Source organism: Phaenicophaeus curvirostris, chromosome 1, assembly GCF_032191515.1.
Source record: "Phaenicophaeus curvirostris isolate KB17595 chromosome 1, BPBGC_Pcur_1.0, whole genome shotgun sequence".
NCBI lineage: Eukaryota > Metazoa > Chordata > Aves > Cuculiformes > Cuculidae > Phaenicophaeus > Phaenicophaeus curvirostris.
In genome coordinates, this window is record NC_091392.1 from 180,705,108 (window position 1) to 180,721,455 (window position 16,348).

The 16,348-nt window shown below is 41.3% G+C and overlaps 1 protein-coding gene across 1 annotated transcript; it reads right to left on the minus strand.

Moving 5' to 3' along the window:
• Nucleotides 1-9,672: 9,672 nt before the first annotated feature.
• On the minus strand, nt 9,673-16,062 carry C1H13orf42 (chromosome 1 C13orf42 homolog). Its single transcript, XM_069881875.1, has 3 exons — nt 15,635-16,062; nt 12,270-12,417; nt 9,673-11,439 (listed from the first exon to the last, which is right to left on the minus strand). Exons 1-3 carry the CDS (start codon nt 16,046-16,048, stop codon nt 11,198-11,200), a joined length of 804 nt encoding a protein of 267 aa, XP_069737976.1. The 5' UTR covers nt 16,049-16,062; the 3' UTR covers nt 9,673-11,197.
• Nucleotides 16,063-16,348: the final 286 nt, after the last annotated feature.

Here is a 16,348-nt window from a genome sequence, read left to right on the forward strand (position 1 = left end):
CTGGTCAGCTGAATAACTGCAGACCCCATTTGATCCTTTGACTAGATCTCCATTTTCCTTTATGGGAACTTAGACCTCTAACTTTCATGTGGACACTGACATATGGACAACTGGAAATTAAGCATCTACATTGTCTACAGTCTGGACCCAAATGGGGGCTACATGTCACCGCTGTTTTGCACAGGAGTGCTGATGTTCATTGAGGCCTAAATGTAAGAAGACTGATTAGATCTAGCCAGCTAGAAGTGCCCCTTTGACATAAGAGAAAGGCCTGGGATGTAGTATAATGCAACGGCAGTGAGCAGAAGTAGAGTACAAAGACACACCCTTTGCCTCTCCTTTTGCCAAATGCAGGTGAAAGACCCTGTTTTCTACAGCACATACCCTCAAAGGGCTTGCCCTGGGATGGGAAATAATTTCCTTTTGCCCTATGAGAAAAGTTACAAGCAGATCTGCCACAGTCTGACATCTTGGTACGGCAGCGAGGTCTGCCAGGAGCCACTGTGACAGATGTCAGTGCTCTCTAAGCCATAGATGAGTAGCAAAATGCTTTACTTAGTGTGCCACAAACTTCTCAAATCAATAACATCATCGTACACAGCATAGGTCGTGAGGGTATTTTTGATTCCTGCCTGGATTCTGAAGAACACAGAGGATGATGACTTCAGGTAGCATACAGGAAAAATCATCCAAGCTCATTACCTCGGAAAATAATCCTGCCAGTGATACGAATAAGCACAGGAGAACCAGAAAAGAGATCTCAGCATTCTCTAAATTTCTTGATATTATAAAAGCAGTTTCCAAGGAACAAGAAAGATATTGAATCAATCCCTGCCAAGAGGTCTTCAGACTGGCGGGCTGAAGGGAGTGCAGGAGGCATGCAGGGGTTCCTAAAAAAAAAAAAGCTCTCAAGTGGGAAAAAAAAAGCCATGTGGGAAAAGAAAATGTATTACTTTAGCCTTATATTTTTAGAGAGCTTTATCCCTTTATATTTGTTTATTGTAAACATTTTCAACCCAGTGTAGAACTGCCTTCTTCTCACATGTTGATAAAGAAGATCCATGGATGCTCTAGATAAGAAAACTAGGCAGAAGTCCACAAACGATCATTCGCAGAGCATGCAAGTAGCCTGCATCCTTCTGCATGTTCTACACTTGAGTAGTTTCCAGAGGGCCCAGACAAACCCCTGGGCTGGTGTACCAGATACTATAAAAAAGCTTGCATAATAAAGGGCCTCTGGCCCAGTGGGAGAAGGGAAACTCTGAGAAGGAAAGAAAGATGGCATGAGTATAGAGGTACAGTTAACACCAAGGTCTCAAAAGTAGGGTTTGGATGCCCAGTTTGAAATATTTTGAAGGACCTGATCATCAGGTAACTTAAGCAGAATACCTAAAATCCCTAGAAGTTTTGGAAAACCTTGACCTATACCACTGTGTTATGATAAATAATATTTCCCTCTGCACAGGGAATATTTGGGATTGAATACTCATCTCTCAGTGCTCTTCCTTACATTAAATGTCACTCTTACCTACCTAGTGAAGGCAGATGGAGACAGGTCCCGTGATAATTGCTTTCTAGATCTGAGACACTAGTGGCATAAAGCAGTCAGTAGTAAATTCAGATACCTTCCCAGTGCAGCTACTGAGGTTGATCTAATTTACAGTCCTTTTCTGATGGCCCTGTAAGTGTCATCAAAGCAGTATAAAAATTGCAGAGAAAGGGACAGAGGTATATTCAGGCTATCCACAGTGTGCTTAAGAACATTACTACTTTCCACTTATGATCAAGAGCATTGGATTTGAGCAGCTCTAGGTAGCAGGCAGGGTGAATGGTACAATGCTCTAAGTTATCATACATGTTACAAAAAAAAAGAAAATTATTTGCAATTCATTTCACCTATCTTTGGATTCCTAGAAGACGTGCATGTAACCAGAGCTAATTGCCTAAGGTCCTTTTATAGACTGTGAAAGAAATGCATTTTCGGAAGGTTATTCATCCTACCCATCCTGCCCCTGAGATGAGTAGCCTGTATGAAGGGCTGGAAGCCTCTGGTAAGTGCACAAGGAGCTGAGGTATGATTTATACTAGATGCAGTAAGTCTTTAGCTGGTAAGAGTCACCTCAGCCAGAATTATACAGGTTAAACATGAAGCCCTTATATCCTGTCCAGAAGAGTTCACTTGCACACGTTTCTTTATATCTAATAGAATATGCTTATATCAGTCAGTCCTCTTTCTCTGCCTCCTCTTGTATTTTGGCTATGTCTATCATTACATTTTTCTCCCTGTTCTCCTGACATTACTGCAATAAAGCACTACTGGAGAAATACAGTTGTACTGAGGGGAAAAGGAGGAATAAAACACACTGTGTGCAAACCCATTTCAGAGGCTGAGAACAGAAAACCAGAGCACAGGCAGAACAGCCTGAATATTTCTGGCACGCTTGCTGGCACAACACAAGTAAATATCTGAAAGACAAAACTACTCTCAGCTCAGCATATAAAGCAAGCTGCCAGATCCAGACAAAAAATGAGTGTGAGGCCCAACCTAAGCATGTTTGTGCATGCTGAAGAGAGACGGAAAATCTCTACAAATGTCACCATCGACTCTGGTTTGACACACGGGCCCCAGAGGCCAAGTATTTGACACTCAGATCTTTTTTGTGCAAACAATCTCAGACTTACATCAAGAGCTTTCTATATGCTTTGGCTCAATATCTGCTCCCAGTTATGCTGGTGGAAGGAACTTCAAATTCACACCAACCTAACAGAGTTTATTTTGCCATCTGTCTATGTTTAGTCTTCATATTAATAATTAAGGCAAGCAATGCAGATTGGGATGGAAATTCTTTCCTGAGGAGCAGAGCTGTGTGCCATGCAAACCATCTAGCAGCTGCTGAAACTCTTGTTTCAAAAACTACTAGTGAGAAAGCTCACTACGCATTTTTCCATAAGTACCGGCATTTCTAGGATGTCCATTGCCATGTGCCTGTTATTTAAAATTTCTGCTGAATAAGAGCATGCCCAGAGAGTAATGGGCTTGGTTAATAACATGCTGTGAACTTTGTGAGGGTTTTTTGAGCTATAAATGTACTTTCTGTGGTCTGTTAATGAAATCATCCTTCCTGTCAATGAAACAGGGCTCTGCGCAGGCCAGTTGCATGAGTATCCCTTGATGAAGTTTTTCCCAGCCCATGCCACAATGCAGGCTTATTTGCACAAGGACCTCTTCACTTCAGGGAGCCCTTCCAGTCAACAGACTTCATCAGCATTTAGTATGTTTCGTGTTCATGGCCTTCCTCCACTCAAGAGAGGGAGGATGAGTTACTACTGAGCCAGGAGCATCTCTGTCAGCCATTTGCCACTTTCTAATGCAGTTGGCAAAGAAGATGATCCAGATGAACATGTCTGGTTTATGATACGCAACAAATGAAATCCCAGAGGGTGAACGCAAACCTGGCAACAGGTAAAGGCATTATTAGCCTCACAGACAAATGCATCTGTCACCACCAATGTGGGATATCTTTACGTCTTCCAAGTTTTTCTCCATTTACACTGAGCAAAAGACACTCAAATTCTATGGGGATATGACTCAGCATAGAACTCTGGCACAGGCTGCTCAGAATCAACTATAACGGTGAAATGCAGAGCCGGGGCAGGGGGCTGGTGGTGGTGTCCCAATCTTATTGATAATCCTCCTCACCACATAATCAGATTTTAACCTCCTTTGGCCCTATTACAAAAGTCCACATCCAAAACTAGTACTTCTGTGCTAGAGGATAAAATATTTGAGGGCTTTTTCCAGGTCTTTATACCAAAGTTCTCCATAATAAGGGATTTCAGACAGGAATTGATAAGTTTGTACTAAAGGGAGAGAAACATTAACATATTATAACTCACGGAATAAAAGGGTGAAAACAGAGCTCTTGGATTGTTAGTTAAAATGTAATGGCAAGCCTCTAAAAAAAACAACAATGCCCTTCATTTTTTGTGTACATTTGGCTTTTTAATAGCTCTGCTGATTTTGACCGCCAGTCCTAAATTCTTCACATCACTAATTCAACTTTCCATAAAGAAAACATTGTAAATTTTAAAGCCAGAGTGTAATTAAAAGCAGTTACAATAAAATCATCTCTGGGTAATTTGAACCTTTTTAGAACCAATATGGCTAACTATTGACAGAATAAAGAGGGGAAACTAATGGCTCTCATATCAAACTTGAATGAAAGGCAACTATTTTGTTTGGGAAAACTACAAAGCAATTGATTGGCATTTAAACCTGACTTACAAAGCTTGCTATTGATTTTTTTAAAGTGCTCTCTCATGGCATATTTTCATCTTAAACAGTAATACTGAAAGAAGCTTACCATGGTTTGGCTGCCTGCTCGCAGCTTCTGCAAGACAGGTGCTCTCAGCTCTTTGTAGCAACCACACTGGTTCTGGTTGTTGCTGTTCTGGCACAACATATGAGAAGTAGAAAGACCAAATGCTGTGTTTTAAAAGGCAGTTCTTGCACAGAATCTCTTCATCCTGGGATGTCTCATAAATTATTTCATTTCTTAGAATCGTAGAATCATAGAATAGTTTGAATTGAAAGGGACCATAAAGATCATCTAGTTCCAACCCCCCTGCCATGGGCAGGGACACATCCCACAAGATCCTGTCTTTTGTTTCCTTTCAGCTTCCTCCAGTCAACTGATGAGCTCCAGGTCTACCATAGCAGAGAATATCAGATTGTGATTTTTCATATCTCGCTTCAGGTTAGAACAAGTTTGAAACATTCTCCTGAGGTATGGGAAGTGAGGTAGGACGTTGCCATAATAGCTTGTCTGTGGAAAATGCCATGTTGCCACGTGCAAGTATGCCCTGGCAGAGGGGTACTTTTGCAAGAGCCCTTGGACATACTTTTATGAATATATAAGCAGAAGCATTTCTCATATTCACACAGAATTCATAGAAAGTCTGTTTTTTCTGAGTAATTGCACTTCCAGGAACATTATCAACAAACCTTTAGGGCCCAGGTTACATGGAAGCATCATTAACAGCCAACAGCTTTGCAGGAAGAGAGCAGCAAAGGCTGCAGAAATCTGACAAAGGTGTGGGACGATTCTTTCTTTCAGAATTACGCCACTTGAGGGCTTAAAGATAGCAGGCTTAGAGGCAGACAGACCAAGCTAATTCTGAGCTTCTTGTAAGCCTAATTGGATTCCTAGAATTGGAGCTGTGTTTGCTCAAGCTTGGCTCAAAACCATCATTTCCAAGAGCAGCCAGGCACCAGTGTAATTGTCAGAGTCCCCTAACTCCCACTGATGCTAGTTACTTGCCTTTTGAAAATCCCACTAAGAAATACTCCAAATCTTGCCCTGAGTATATTCACTTCAGTTTATGCAGATGTAATGACAGGTCATCTCTGCTCACACTGGAGTCCTTCCATTGAACTGATCACTTTCCTGGCACAGCAAAGACCCATATCATTGAGTTAAGGGATGGGGGGGAAGCAAAAATTAATTCTGTATTGAAACTGAAAAGTGAAGCTATTGAAATGTAAGAATGAGATTAATCAGTTCACTACAGTGAAGTTGTACTAAAACTAGCTCCAAATTAGGAAGAGCACAGGGCATTTAATTGTTGATCAATCCCCTTCTCCCTTTGCTGTTCCCCAAACAAGTAGCTGGAGGCAGTGGCACTGTATTTAAAGGATGTGGCACTGTATTTAAAAGTTTAAAAGGATGCAGTGTCATGCATCAAACCACCAGCATACCCAGACTAAGGGCCTGTGTGTGAGCAGTCCCAATGCTGATGTTATACCTGGGCCACCTTAATGCAGGGAACCTCATTAATCTGAACACTTTGGAACCTTACAGCCATCTGAATCAAAGAAAGCTCCCATTGCTGATGTGTAGTCATAACCAGTGCAGATATATGTGCTTTTTTTTCCTGTAAATGAGTATTTTTGCATAAAAACAAAGCAAAAGAAGTTTAAAAGTTTAGCACGCATGCACCAAATATAAACATCCCCTTGGAAGACACAGGAGCAGTTGAGGCAGGAGCAGGTTGGCTTTTAACTAACTGAGCTGCTTGGATTAGCAAATTCTGGAATAACAGCATTACAGGCCCCAAGAAGCTGGAAACCTCATATAGTTTTTCTCCTGGGCCTTGGAAGGAACTTGAGAATCAGGTCAGAAACTCTGAGCTCAGGCCTACCTCAAGACTGAACTTCTGAATCTTCAAAGCCTCTGTTTATTATTTTTAATCCATCTTGATGTTTTCTGTGCCTGAGTGCATTGTTTCTGGCAATACCCAGTCCATTTGTTTCCAGACACAGTCAGAGGTAAGTGGTCAGCATCTCAGACATGATTTACTGAGGTCTCAGTGTCTCCTATGATGTCATGGTTATTTATTTCCTAACGAAATAATCTCTCTGGAAGAATAAACTCATTTAAAGAGCTAATGTTAATAGGAAACTGCCAAACAAATTCTTGTGAATTAAGGAGCCTAGAAGTGAATAACAGATACGCACACTGACCGTCTGTTGATGAGGCAGGACAAAACATTTCCCTTTCCCTTTCATCTGTAGTTCTCTTGCTGATTGGAGAAGTAGGAGAATCAGAGAAATAGGAGAGCTGCAGAATAGCTAGGAATGAACTGCCACCGTGTGGCCAAGAGGCAATTTTAGCTATCTTTCTAGAAATCTCCTTCGAGAGCTGTTGCTCTAAGCAACAGTACTCAGTACCTAGCAGTGAAAGTTCTCTGCTTAATCACACATTTCGCCTTAGTGGTACTTGCAGTGCTTCTCTAGAAGGGGCCATAGGATTCTTGGTGAGGTCTTGCTCCCTTCTTAGTCTCATTTTAATCAAAGAGTGGAATTCCCTAAGTTCTTTTTGTATTTTCTCTAAATAGGTCGCCTCAGCTTCTGAAAGGATTCAGGGTGTCATAATCACTGAGCCATTCAGGTGATGTTGCCTGGTCTTGCCTTTAAAAAGATGGATATTTTCTTAATGTGACAAGCTTGCTAGTAGAAAACGTTTTACCATGCACTAAACTGTTGCTATTCAAGTAACAGACTCTACTCTCTGCTTCTCAGGCTGGTCTAAAGCAGCTGGGCTCATATGTTTGGATTTTCCTTCAAATTCTTTCAGAACAACATATTTTTCTAGACATTAAATTCAAGATAAGTCAAGAGCCATTCCACTGACTTGATGCAACTTGGTTCACCTTTATCATGGGCATAGCTCAGACCTATAGACCCAAAAGGTGGCAGAAACCCTCTAAACACAGCCTGCTGTGAATGGCCAGCTTTATACTGCTTTCATCAACTTGTGGACCTGTTCCACCACAAAACCAGAAAAGATTCTCTCCTGAATTTGCCCAAGCAAATTAGGCCTACAGCTGTGAAAATTTTGAAGACATCCACTAGGTGCTAATCTAATATTTTTCATACACCCCATTCAATCCAGAGTAGCAGGTAACTATCTTTGCTGTGCACCTTGGAGGAGTTCCCGCATTACTTAATGTAGTGCTGACACCTTCTGCCTTCATTGTAACTTTACGGCACTGGAAGATTCAAACCAGAGCGTACATCTTGTGTGGCTGCCAACTTTCCATTAGCTGCCTGCATTTCTTCTGTTTCTCCCAAAGACACTTTCAATTTCAGCTCACTTAGGTGCAACGTGATTACATGAAGTTGCTGAACACAAAAGGACAAAAAATTTTTAATTCCCCAGGACATAATCTCTTCAAGAGACTCCATCTCTCTCCGCTTACTGGTGTAAGAGACATACAGTCTCTTTAGTTTCTCATGGACTGCTGTGGATGTGACAGCACGGAAATTAATAGCCAGAGCCCCATCTGGGCTAGTGCTCACAAATGCCATGAGCTAAAGGAACTTCAAATATTGCAATACTTCACCTGAGCTGGATTTGAAATGACAAAATAAGAAGTGCTCTCCTAAAGATCCTGCCTATTAATCCAATGCACTCTGGGACAGACCTTTTGGGGATCAGTGCTGGGGAACACTAGTACACAGCGGCCTTGATCGATAGAGCTCCTGGTTGATGCACTTCATTATGAGGGCCTGGGGGCATGACTGAAAGAGCTCACTAATTATCTCTGCAAGGGATCTAGGTCATGCAGAGCTCTGCTGGTCATGAATAATTCTTCAGTAGGATTTGCATTGTCAGAGCACCTATAGTAGGTGCTTCATTTCAGCATTGCAATGCCTGAAAATAACTGCGTATTGCAGCAAAATCATTTAGAGGCCTACGCAAGACCAAAAGAGTCCCTTTAATGTCTGTACAGAGAGGTCTGCCTCCAAAGGCATTAGTGGAATAATTCAAAGCAGCTGAGAAGCACCTTTGTAGGGCAACCAACTGCTCCTGGAAACTGCAGACAGCTGCCTGGAGTGAATTGGTGTTAGAAAAGGTCACGGTTCTGTGTCAGGGTAATACAGAGTGTGCTGCCATCCACACTTAATCCTTCTCTGAGGAGATAGCTAACACTGGGGATGGAAACGCTTCTTCCCTTTCTGCTCTCCTGCCCTTTTTCTCCTCAACTGCCCTGTGCTTGCAGGTAGCACAACACGCAGCTTCTGGGCTTGAACCCTCAGCTCCTGTTTCCCCAGAGAGTGCCCTAAGTTGCTAGGGCAGTTCTCCACAGCTCTGTTGGAGCTAAGCCATGTCTAGTGAGGAGCTCCCAGGGGCTAATACGCTAGGAGAAGGAAGATGTCTGCATTTATGGGACAGGGGGTAGAAAAGGTTCTCAGAGAAAAACTGCTTTATTTTACTTGCTTAATTAAAATTTCCTAAGATGATAACAGATTTGAATTGAGTGTTAAGAAAAGGGGGAAAAAAATCACAGAATACAAACATAAATTACAAATATCTCCCCCCATCTCTTACTCATAAAAGCAAACATATATTTCACACTGGAGTTTGTGTGCTGGACGGCAGGGGGACCCTTACCCTCTGTCACAGCAGATGACCAGAAATACTCTGTTCTATAAGGACAGACCAGAAGTCACACATGCTGAAGCAGTCTGGTTCTGCACATCACAGTGCTTTCTTAACCAACAGCAAAAAGATCTACTACTTCCATGAGTAAAACCTTGGCACTATGAACACAAATCACAGACCAGGGTCAAAGACTGCTGGAATCCTTTTCTTCTTCTTTCATCAGTATTTAATTATGCACATGCCTAATTCTCTTAAAGTATCTCAAAAAGGTGCTGAGGTTTTCTGTCAGCATCCATCCATGTTGCAGGTTCTAGTAGCAAAAAAGACACTCACGAAAAATGTTAATCAGCAACTTCAGTGTGTGATTCTACTTAGAGAGGGGTTTTAGGGTGACACAGTTACCAAAAACATGCAGGTTTTGTCCATAAATGATCATATGCCAAAGTCAGAAAAGTTTTAATGACAGTTATGACGTTCAGTTCAGGCCAGTCAGAACAGGACGGAGGAGGTACAGACTAGACAAAGAGTGGGAAAAGCATCTCTGGAATTGAAGTGCTACAGAGACAATTCCTCCCTCTCCTTCATGAGCACCACTAGAGATAGAAACAAAATGCTTTAATCGAACAGGAGATATCAGCTCTGAATGAAGGAACATCTGGGGGTTTTTTGGCACTGTCTTATCTCATGACAGAAAGTGTCCTAGATCAGTGAGATCTGACAGCCTTGTGGTAGAAATGCTGCTTGAATAACTTGGCCCCAAAGACCAGGCACACAAATCAACAAGAATTGCCACCTGCCAAATGTTCTCTGTGGTGGGCACAAGATCTGTGGAGGTTATGATGCATCAGATGGGTTATATTGATGGCTAGTGCCCTAAGAAATTTATCCAAGCCTGTGGACACAGAAACTACTGGACACAGAAACAAGAAATCACTAGTGAATCACCAGCTGGTCATACCAGTGCTGCCATCATCCTCCTGTCATAGTGAACCATAATTTGAAAACCAGATATAAAAAATCAGGGTAAGCAAAGGCTTGATCCCAACCATCTTAGAGGATTCTTAAGACAAAGCATGAGCCAGGGGATGTGACTCATGGTTGTAGTACAAACTCTGTTGCCCTATCTGAAGTGCCATAGGCTAGTATTTCCACAAGGTCCTAGCTCCTTGTCCCTTTCCATGCATTTTTACATCGCTGTACAGCAGTAAAACAGACAGAGTATGAGTCTTAATCCATTCCAAGTATCACACACAGGGCATATCACCTCTAAGATGAAAGAGTCTGGAGAAGAACACTCCTATGCTGTGTTCTTCCTAAGATGTAGTCTTTAATGATGTAGTAGCAGAACTGCAAATACTGGGTATAATCTAATGCTGATGCAGTGTACTTGTCTGCAAATTGCCTTCTGCCCTTGACAGCAACCTTTGCTCCAGTTCATTGACAAAGTGTTCTTCTCCAAGACATTAAGCTTTTCTAGTGTACATGAGGATGCCTCGATTCAGCAGCTGGGCATTAAAATAGATGAAAACTAACAGGTAGTGTAACCGTATAAAAAAAAAAAAAGTATAAATTTTTGCATGCAGTGAGTCCCTTGATGTTGTATTCCAGGACAAAACCATTCCCAATAGCAGCAGAGTACAAGACAGCTTGTTTTCTTCAGAATACACTGGAGTTTTGTTCCTCAAAAGACCTGTTTCTAATGTCGATTCCTTCACTGCAGGTTTTTTTGCTTGCACCACAGCCTGCTTGTACCTCAGTGCTGCTGTACTCCAAGATCACAGAGTCAATGATGGCACACACAAATTTTCAAAACCAAAAAAAAAAAGGAGGAAATTCTGTTTCACTGTTCTGACATTGGAAACACTTGTGCAAAAATCTCCAATGTATTAGCTGAATTGTTTGAATCACTTTGCAGTACTGGAGTCAGAAGAAAAACTATTGCACCAGGCAATCTCTGAATCATTGCTTTCACTAACAGCACTAGAAAAAAGGCTTGTCAAGTTGGAGTTCCTCCCTAAGCTGAATGAATGACAAAGCAGTAGTGTTAGGCAGAATGAACTCAATGAGTTAAACCCTCATATGAGCCCAATGTTTGAGTAGCCATGGCTTAAAATATGTCCTACACAAAGAACCTTCAGTGACTGTACATGTCACTTCTGGAGTGTAAGAGCTGGGTCAGAGGTAAAAAACCTGAGTCTTACATGCCCTATTTCATGTATTCTATTTTCAACTGAAGAGCAAATATTCTTTCAATATTCTTTCTTACGCGTTTTGGGCTTAAATTTTAAAGTGCTGTATGCCCCTTCCACAGCTTTGGGCAAGTACATGGGATGCCTTTCCAACCTCTTCCTAGAACCAGTTGTTCTTCTCTGGCTGTTTCTTTGAGACTGGTTTGCAGCCTTTGCTGACTGGGCAGTATCTTGTGAGTATCGCCGGGGAGCACGAAGGATCCAGTTTGAATGTAAACTGTGTTCACTTGTGCTGGTAGCAACTGAAATACAGAAGAAAATCTGGCATTAACAGTTTGCTAGTGATATTTCTACATGCACAGTGAGAGAACAGGTTGCCTGCTGGGTCCTTCCTAGAGCTAACGCTGAGAAACCAACCTGTTTTCACTGCAGGATGTTGCTTGGGATGGGATTCATCTTATCTAGTATTTCAACACCTGCAGTGTAAATACGTACGTCAGAGCTAGTCTCTTTGTACACACTTTTAGAGCACAATTAATCCAATCTATTTCAGATATCCACCTTAGCCTAAGACAAAGGAGTGAAATATCTTTTTCTCTCCACTGATTATTCAGGATAGATGACGATCTCAGGTGGGCACATTTTCATTTTACTTGGGCTAGCCCATTCTTTTGGATGTAAACATACTGTTATTTAACCTAAATTCTAAATGGCTTGGGTTTTTGTTGGCTGGAGAGAAAACATCCAGCCATTTATCAATGAGAAAAATTAAAATCAGATTAGGAAAGAAATTATCTTAATTTTTTTTATTTCTCTCCTCCAAAGACATCTCAGCATAGAGATACAAGGTTGGAATTCAATGAAATTCAGCCCCGAGGAGAAGGCAAGCACTATTTCAGCTACACATACTATATTTGCTCATGTAACAGCCACATGTCACAAAAAATATTTGCTCCTTTTCAACAGGGAACAAGCAATGTCTTATGTAGTTTCACATACTGCATATAATGGTCCTATATTTGGGAAGTAAAATTCTGTCCTTTAAATAAACAAACATGATCATACAATGCCACTCCTCCCCCTACTCTCTGCACACCAAAAATAATCATATTTTGGCTGGTTTATACTGCACCATCAAAATCAACATCCACATTTGGCAGATCCACATCAGGAACTCTCCACCATCTGTCTGAATCCAGGTTTGCAATAACTGAGTCAAAGAAAGCTATTGCTTCTCCTACATCTGAACCGGACTGTGGCCCTCGTCTCTCCATGGATGCCTGTTGAGCAAATGGAGGGGGAAAGGAGTTAGCTGAAGGTTGAGCACAATGACTTCTTAATAAACAAACTGTATTAGGAATCGGCAGAAACTGAATTTGATCCCATAATTCAAGCTGTCAGAAAAGGACACAGGTCCAGATTAGTTTGTAGTCTTGTAAGAAACCAGGGCAGCAGCCTAACAAACATATATCTTACATGCTCAATACCAAACATCTTCTACTTGGGCGCTGCTAACCAGGTGCTATAAAATCCCTCCGAATTCCCATATCAGGCCATTAATTACAGCTAGGCTTTGTGACCAAATTTATTCTGCCTTAGCAGTAGGTACCTAAAAAGAAATACATTAGAAATGTAGTCATGCAGGGTTCCTTCTATAATTAATGTTGGGCTCCACTTCTTTCAGAAGATGAGTCAGGCCTTAGGTGGGCTGAATTCTCCTCTGCAGGCAACTCTTTCTGTTAGATGCAGAGGGATTGTGGGGTAACTTGGTTACTAATTTAAGCATCTTATTAAAATGCCTAGGTTAGGTGGAATGAATCCAGATTTAAATTGCCGAAGTCTTTTTGAAATGGAAAAGGACTGTGTTGCTAAAATATGAGTCATTCAACATTGTGATAATTCCCACAGGAATATATAAATGCTGAAGCAGTCACAGAGTCTTGATTAACAGTTTTGTAGGTCCATATGGGATGAATACTTCCTGCCAGGCTCTACCTAATGAGGTCCATTTATTTTCCCTGCTGATCCAAGCTAGGTCTATTGCCTGGCAGTAAAACCAAGTCCAAAAATTGCCACCTTGGGTTTCAAATATGCAAGCAAAGGATACACGTTGTATCACATCTCCAAAAGACCAGCTTACTCTCTTTTCTGTGCAGGCAAAGAGATGAGGTAGCTTACTCCACTTCTGACATTTTGGGTTGATTGACATCCTCAGAAGTGATGAAAGATAGCTTCTACCACACATCTACTGAAAATAGTAACTGCTATTGTGACTAACCCCTTATTGGGTAAAAGGTGTTTTAAAGAAATGCCTATGTACTTCCAGCAACTGACACACCTCTCTATTCTTTTCTTTCACTAGACTCAAGTGGCAGATTTTGAATTCACAGTCAGCCTGTAGTCCAGATCCCAGGGGTCTTTGGATTAAGCCTCCCATGAGGACAGAGTTGTCTGGACAAAATACCTTCATATTAATCACAGAGCAAGTAGGAAAAAGAAGTGAATTTCCACTGACAGGTAATTTAACACAAATGGGTAGTTAGGGATAAAACCATTTAAGCCTGGTGATAAGACAAACATAAAATTTGTAGTTAGGAAGCAGAGTATTCTGGCTATTCTAGAAGTCTTCTTGACTTCTTCCTAACTTTTGCAAAGCCTGTGTGGCTGTGACCCTGCCAATTGTGTCAGCAAGAATAACTGACTCATATGTGTGGTGTATCATGCTGATGTTCTTGCCTGCTGCTGAGGGGACAGCCCATGGAATTTGCTTGCCGGCCAGTACCAGGGCTGTTCATACACAAGAGCTAGCTTGCCACAATCAGATGGCAGCACTCTTAGCACTCAGACTGTGAAAAATTGACTAGTTTGCCAAACCTAAGTTAAGCTTTTGGCATTTTTTTAAGTGGTATTTGCAGTGGCAAATCTCAGAAATTCACAACCCTTCATGAAGACTAGCTGTGCAGCATCTATCCTCCAGACTCCCAGTCCACGATTTTAGCATCTTCTTGCACTCATTTTTTCCCATCTGGCTCACAGTAAGTCATGTACTGCTCTGTTACATCACCACTCAGCTCATCAGGGAACTGGCACGCTGTAAATCTCCCCTGCCTCAAGCCAATCTTTGTGCAACAGTGCACAAAGTCAGTTCACAGACTGTATCCATAGCATTGAGATCCATCTCCTGGCATTTTGCACCACTAGGTCACTCTCCTATATTTCAGGCATTCTCTTTAGATATTTTTCTTGCCCTAAATACCAATTTCTTTATAAAATCTATCCCAGCCCACTGAGCTGAATACTGTTCCTTACCACTATTTCTGCCTTCTGAGAGTCACCATTCAAAGCATTAAGAAGGTGACATAAAGCCTAATAAAACCAAATGAAAAATTCACACTGACTGAATAGGTATTAATTAAAAGATATGATACCTATCCTTAAACACATGAGCCTTGTCTTTTGGTTAAACAATGCCTACAACAGAGCTCAGCTTCAACCACTGACATTTCGCTGTGACAGAACATCTAAATGCGGCAACAACTTTTTTAAGTAAAGTCTACCTGGCCTAATCAGTAAATCAGCCATACATCCCTCCTTCCCACCATCCCTGTTAGTATCCAGTTTGAAGAATGCAATGGGTAACCTGTGAGGCTGCTGTTGAAGTCATTTTTGTGGTCATGTTACACAAACAGATCACCCCACTTGCTGCAATCCTTTCCTTTTTCCTCACTGAATCAAGTCTATAGTCATATTAATGACTACACTGTCTAGTGATATGCAGTCCATAAACTGCATCCAGGAGGAAGCTTTGCAGTGCTTTTCTCTCTAGGACATACAAAGAAATAATCTGCATCAAAGATGACATTTCAGTTTTATTTTTGTTGCATCATTACAGTAAAAGGTGAAGAATTATACTCTCTCAAAGTTAGAAGCAAACCTATTAATTAACAGAGAAAGGAACTCTTAAGAATTCCTCATGCCCTACAGGCTATCAGGAGAGCTTGCACTGATGTTAAACATAGCACTGGCAAGCTCTCTGACCAGTCAGAAAAAAATCCTATTTGTTGCAATGAATTTTGTGGAAGTAATTTTATGCCAATAAAAAGGCTGCTGGTAAACTTAGGGATTACTGTGCTTGTCAGTCTTTAACAGCTATAAATTACCATAGTGGAGAATTCTGAGGCACTTAAGTAGCCTGTCAGAGTACCCAGAGAACAGTTTGCTCTTTCACAGCACATTTTCAGATACCTCCCATACTTCCATACCTCTTCCCTTCTCCTATTTTCTCTCCCTTCAGAAAGATATAGACAGTTCTTTCCATGAGCAGCCATTCATACTTAATTTCACACTACTCAAAAAGAAACATAAGATATTTAACAGGATTTCAAATCATGTAACAGTAAAAACACAAGTGACTGAGACCAATAAAGCAGAAAAACAGCATAGCTAATTTCTTCATGGCTTAAGACCAAGCACATGACAAAAGTTCTCTGGAATTACCTTAGAAAAGTCTTTGGAAGGAAGTGGAAGAAAGGATTTCTTTCCAGTTTTGGATGATTTTGTGGACATCAGGGAATCTGCAGCCATATGCATGGATTTCAAGTTATTGATGTTGTCAAGATACGTTTTCCTCAAGGCTAACAGGTCCTGTAAGTACTTCAAGCAGTCCCGAGTCTTAGAGTACATCCAGTCCCTGTCTTCCTCTTTTTGCTGGAAGCAAGAGTCGATGCTGGTTGTGCTTTTGCATTTTTTTAGTGGTTCACTAACTTTTTCCTGCTCACCTCCAAGTACGTACATAGAAGTGCTGCGGATCAATCTCACCGCAGAACTGGTGCCATCACAGTACGGGATGTCATCTGTCACATTTCTTCGGTGGAAGTTGGGGTGAAAAATAGAATGGATCTTTTTGAACATAGTGTATTACTTTCTCCACTTTGTAGTTTTTCTCTTTCAGACGCTTAATTTAATCTTAGATCTGGTAATGAGCAGCTCTTATTCTTGCCCTCAGCAGGCAATGTTGCCACTTATTGTAATGAGAAGGAATTTGTTGCACAAATAGGTTTTCGGTCTAGTACGCTGTGAAGAGCACGATGGTAAGGCAGAAGCGCGTTCTCTCTTCCATTTGTGCCAGCGAGATCGCTTTATCCTTCCCTGGGTTTAAAATACAGTGCAGGAGGTCAAATACCATGCTTTGGCCTTTCATTTGACTGCCGG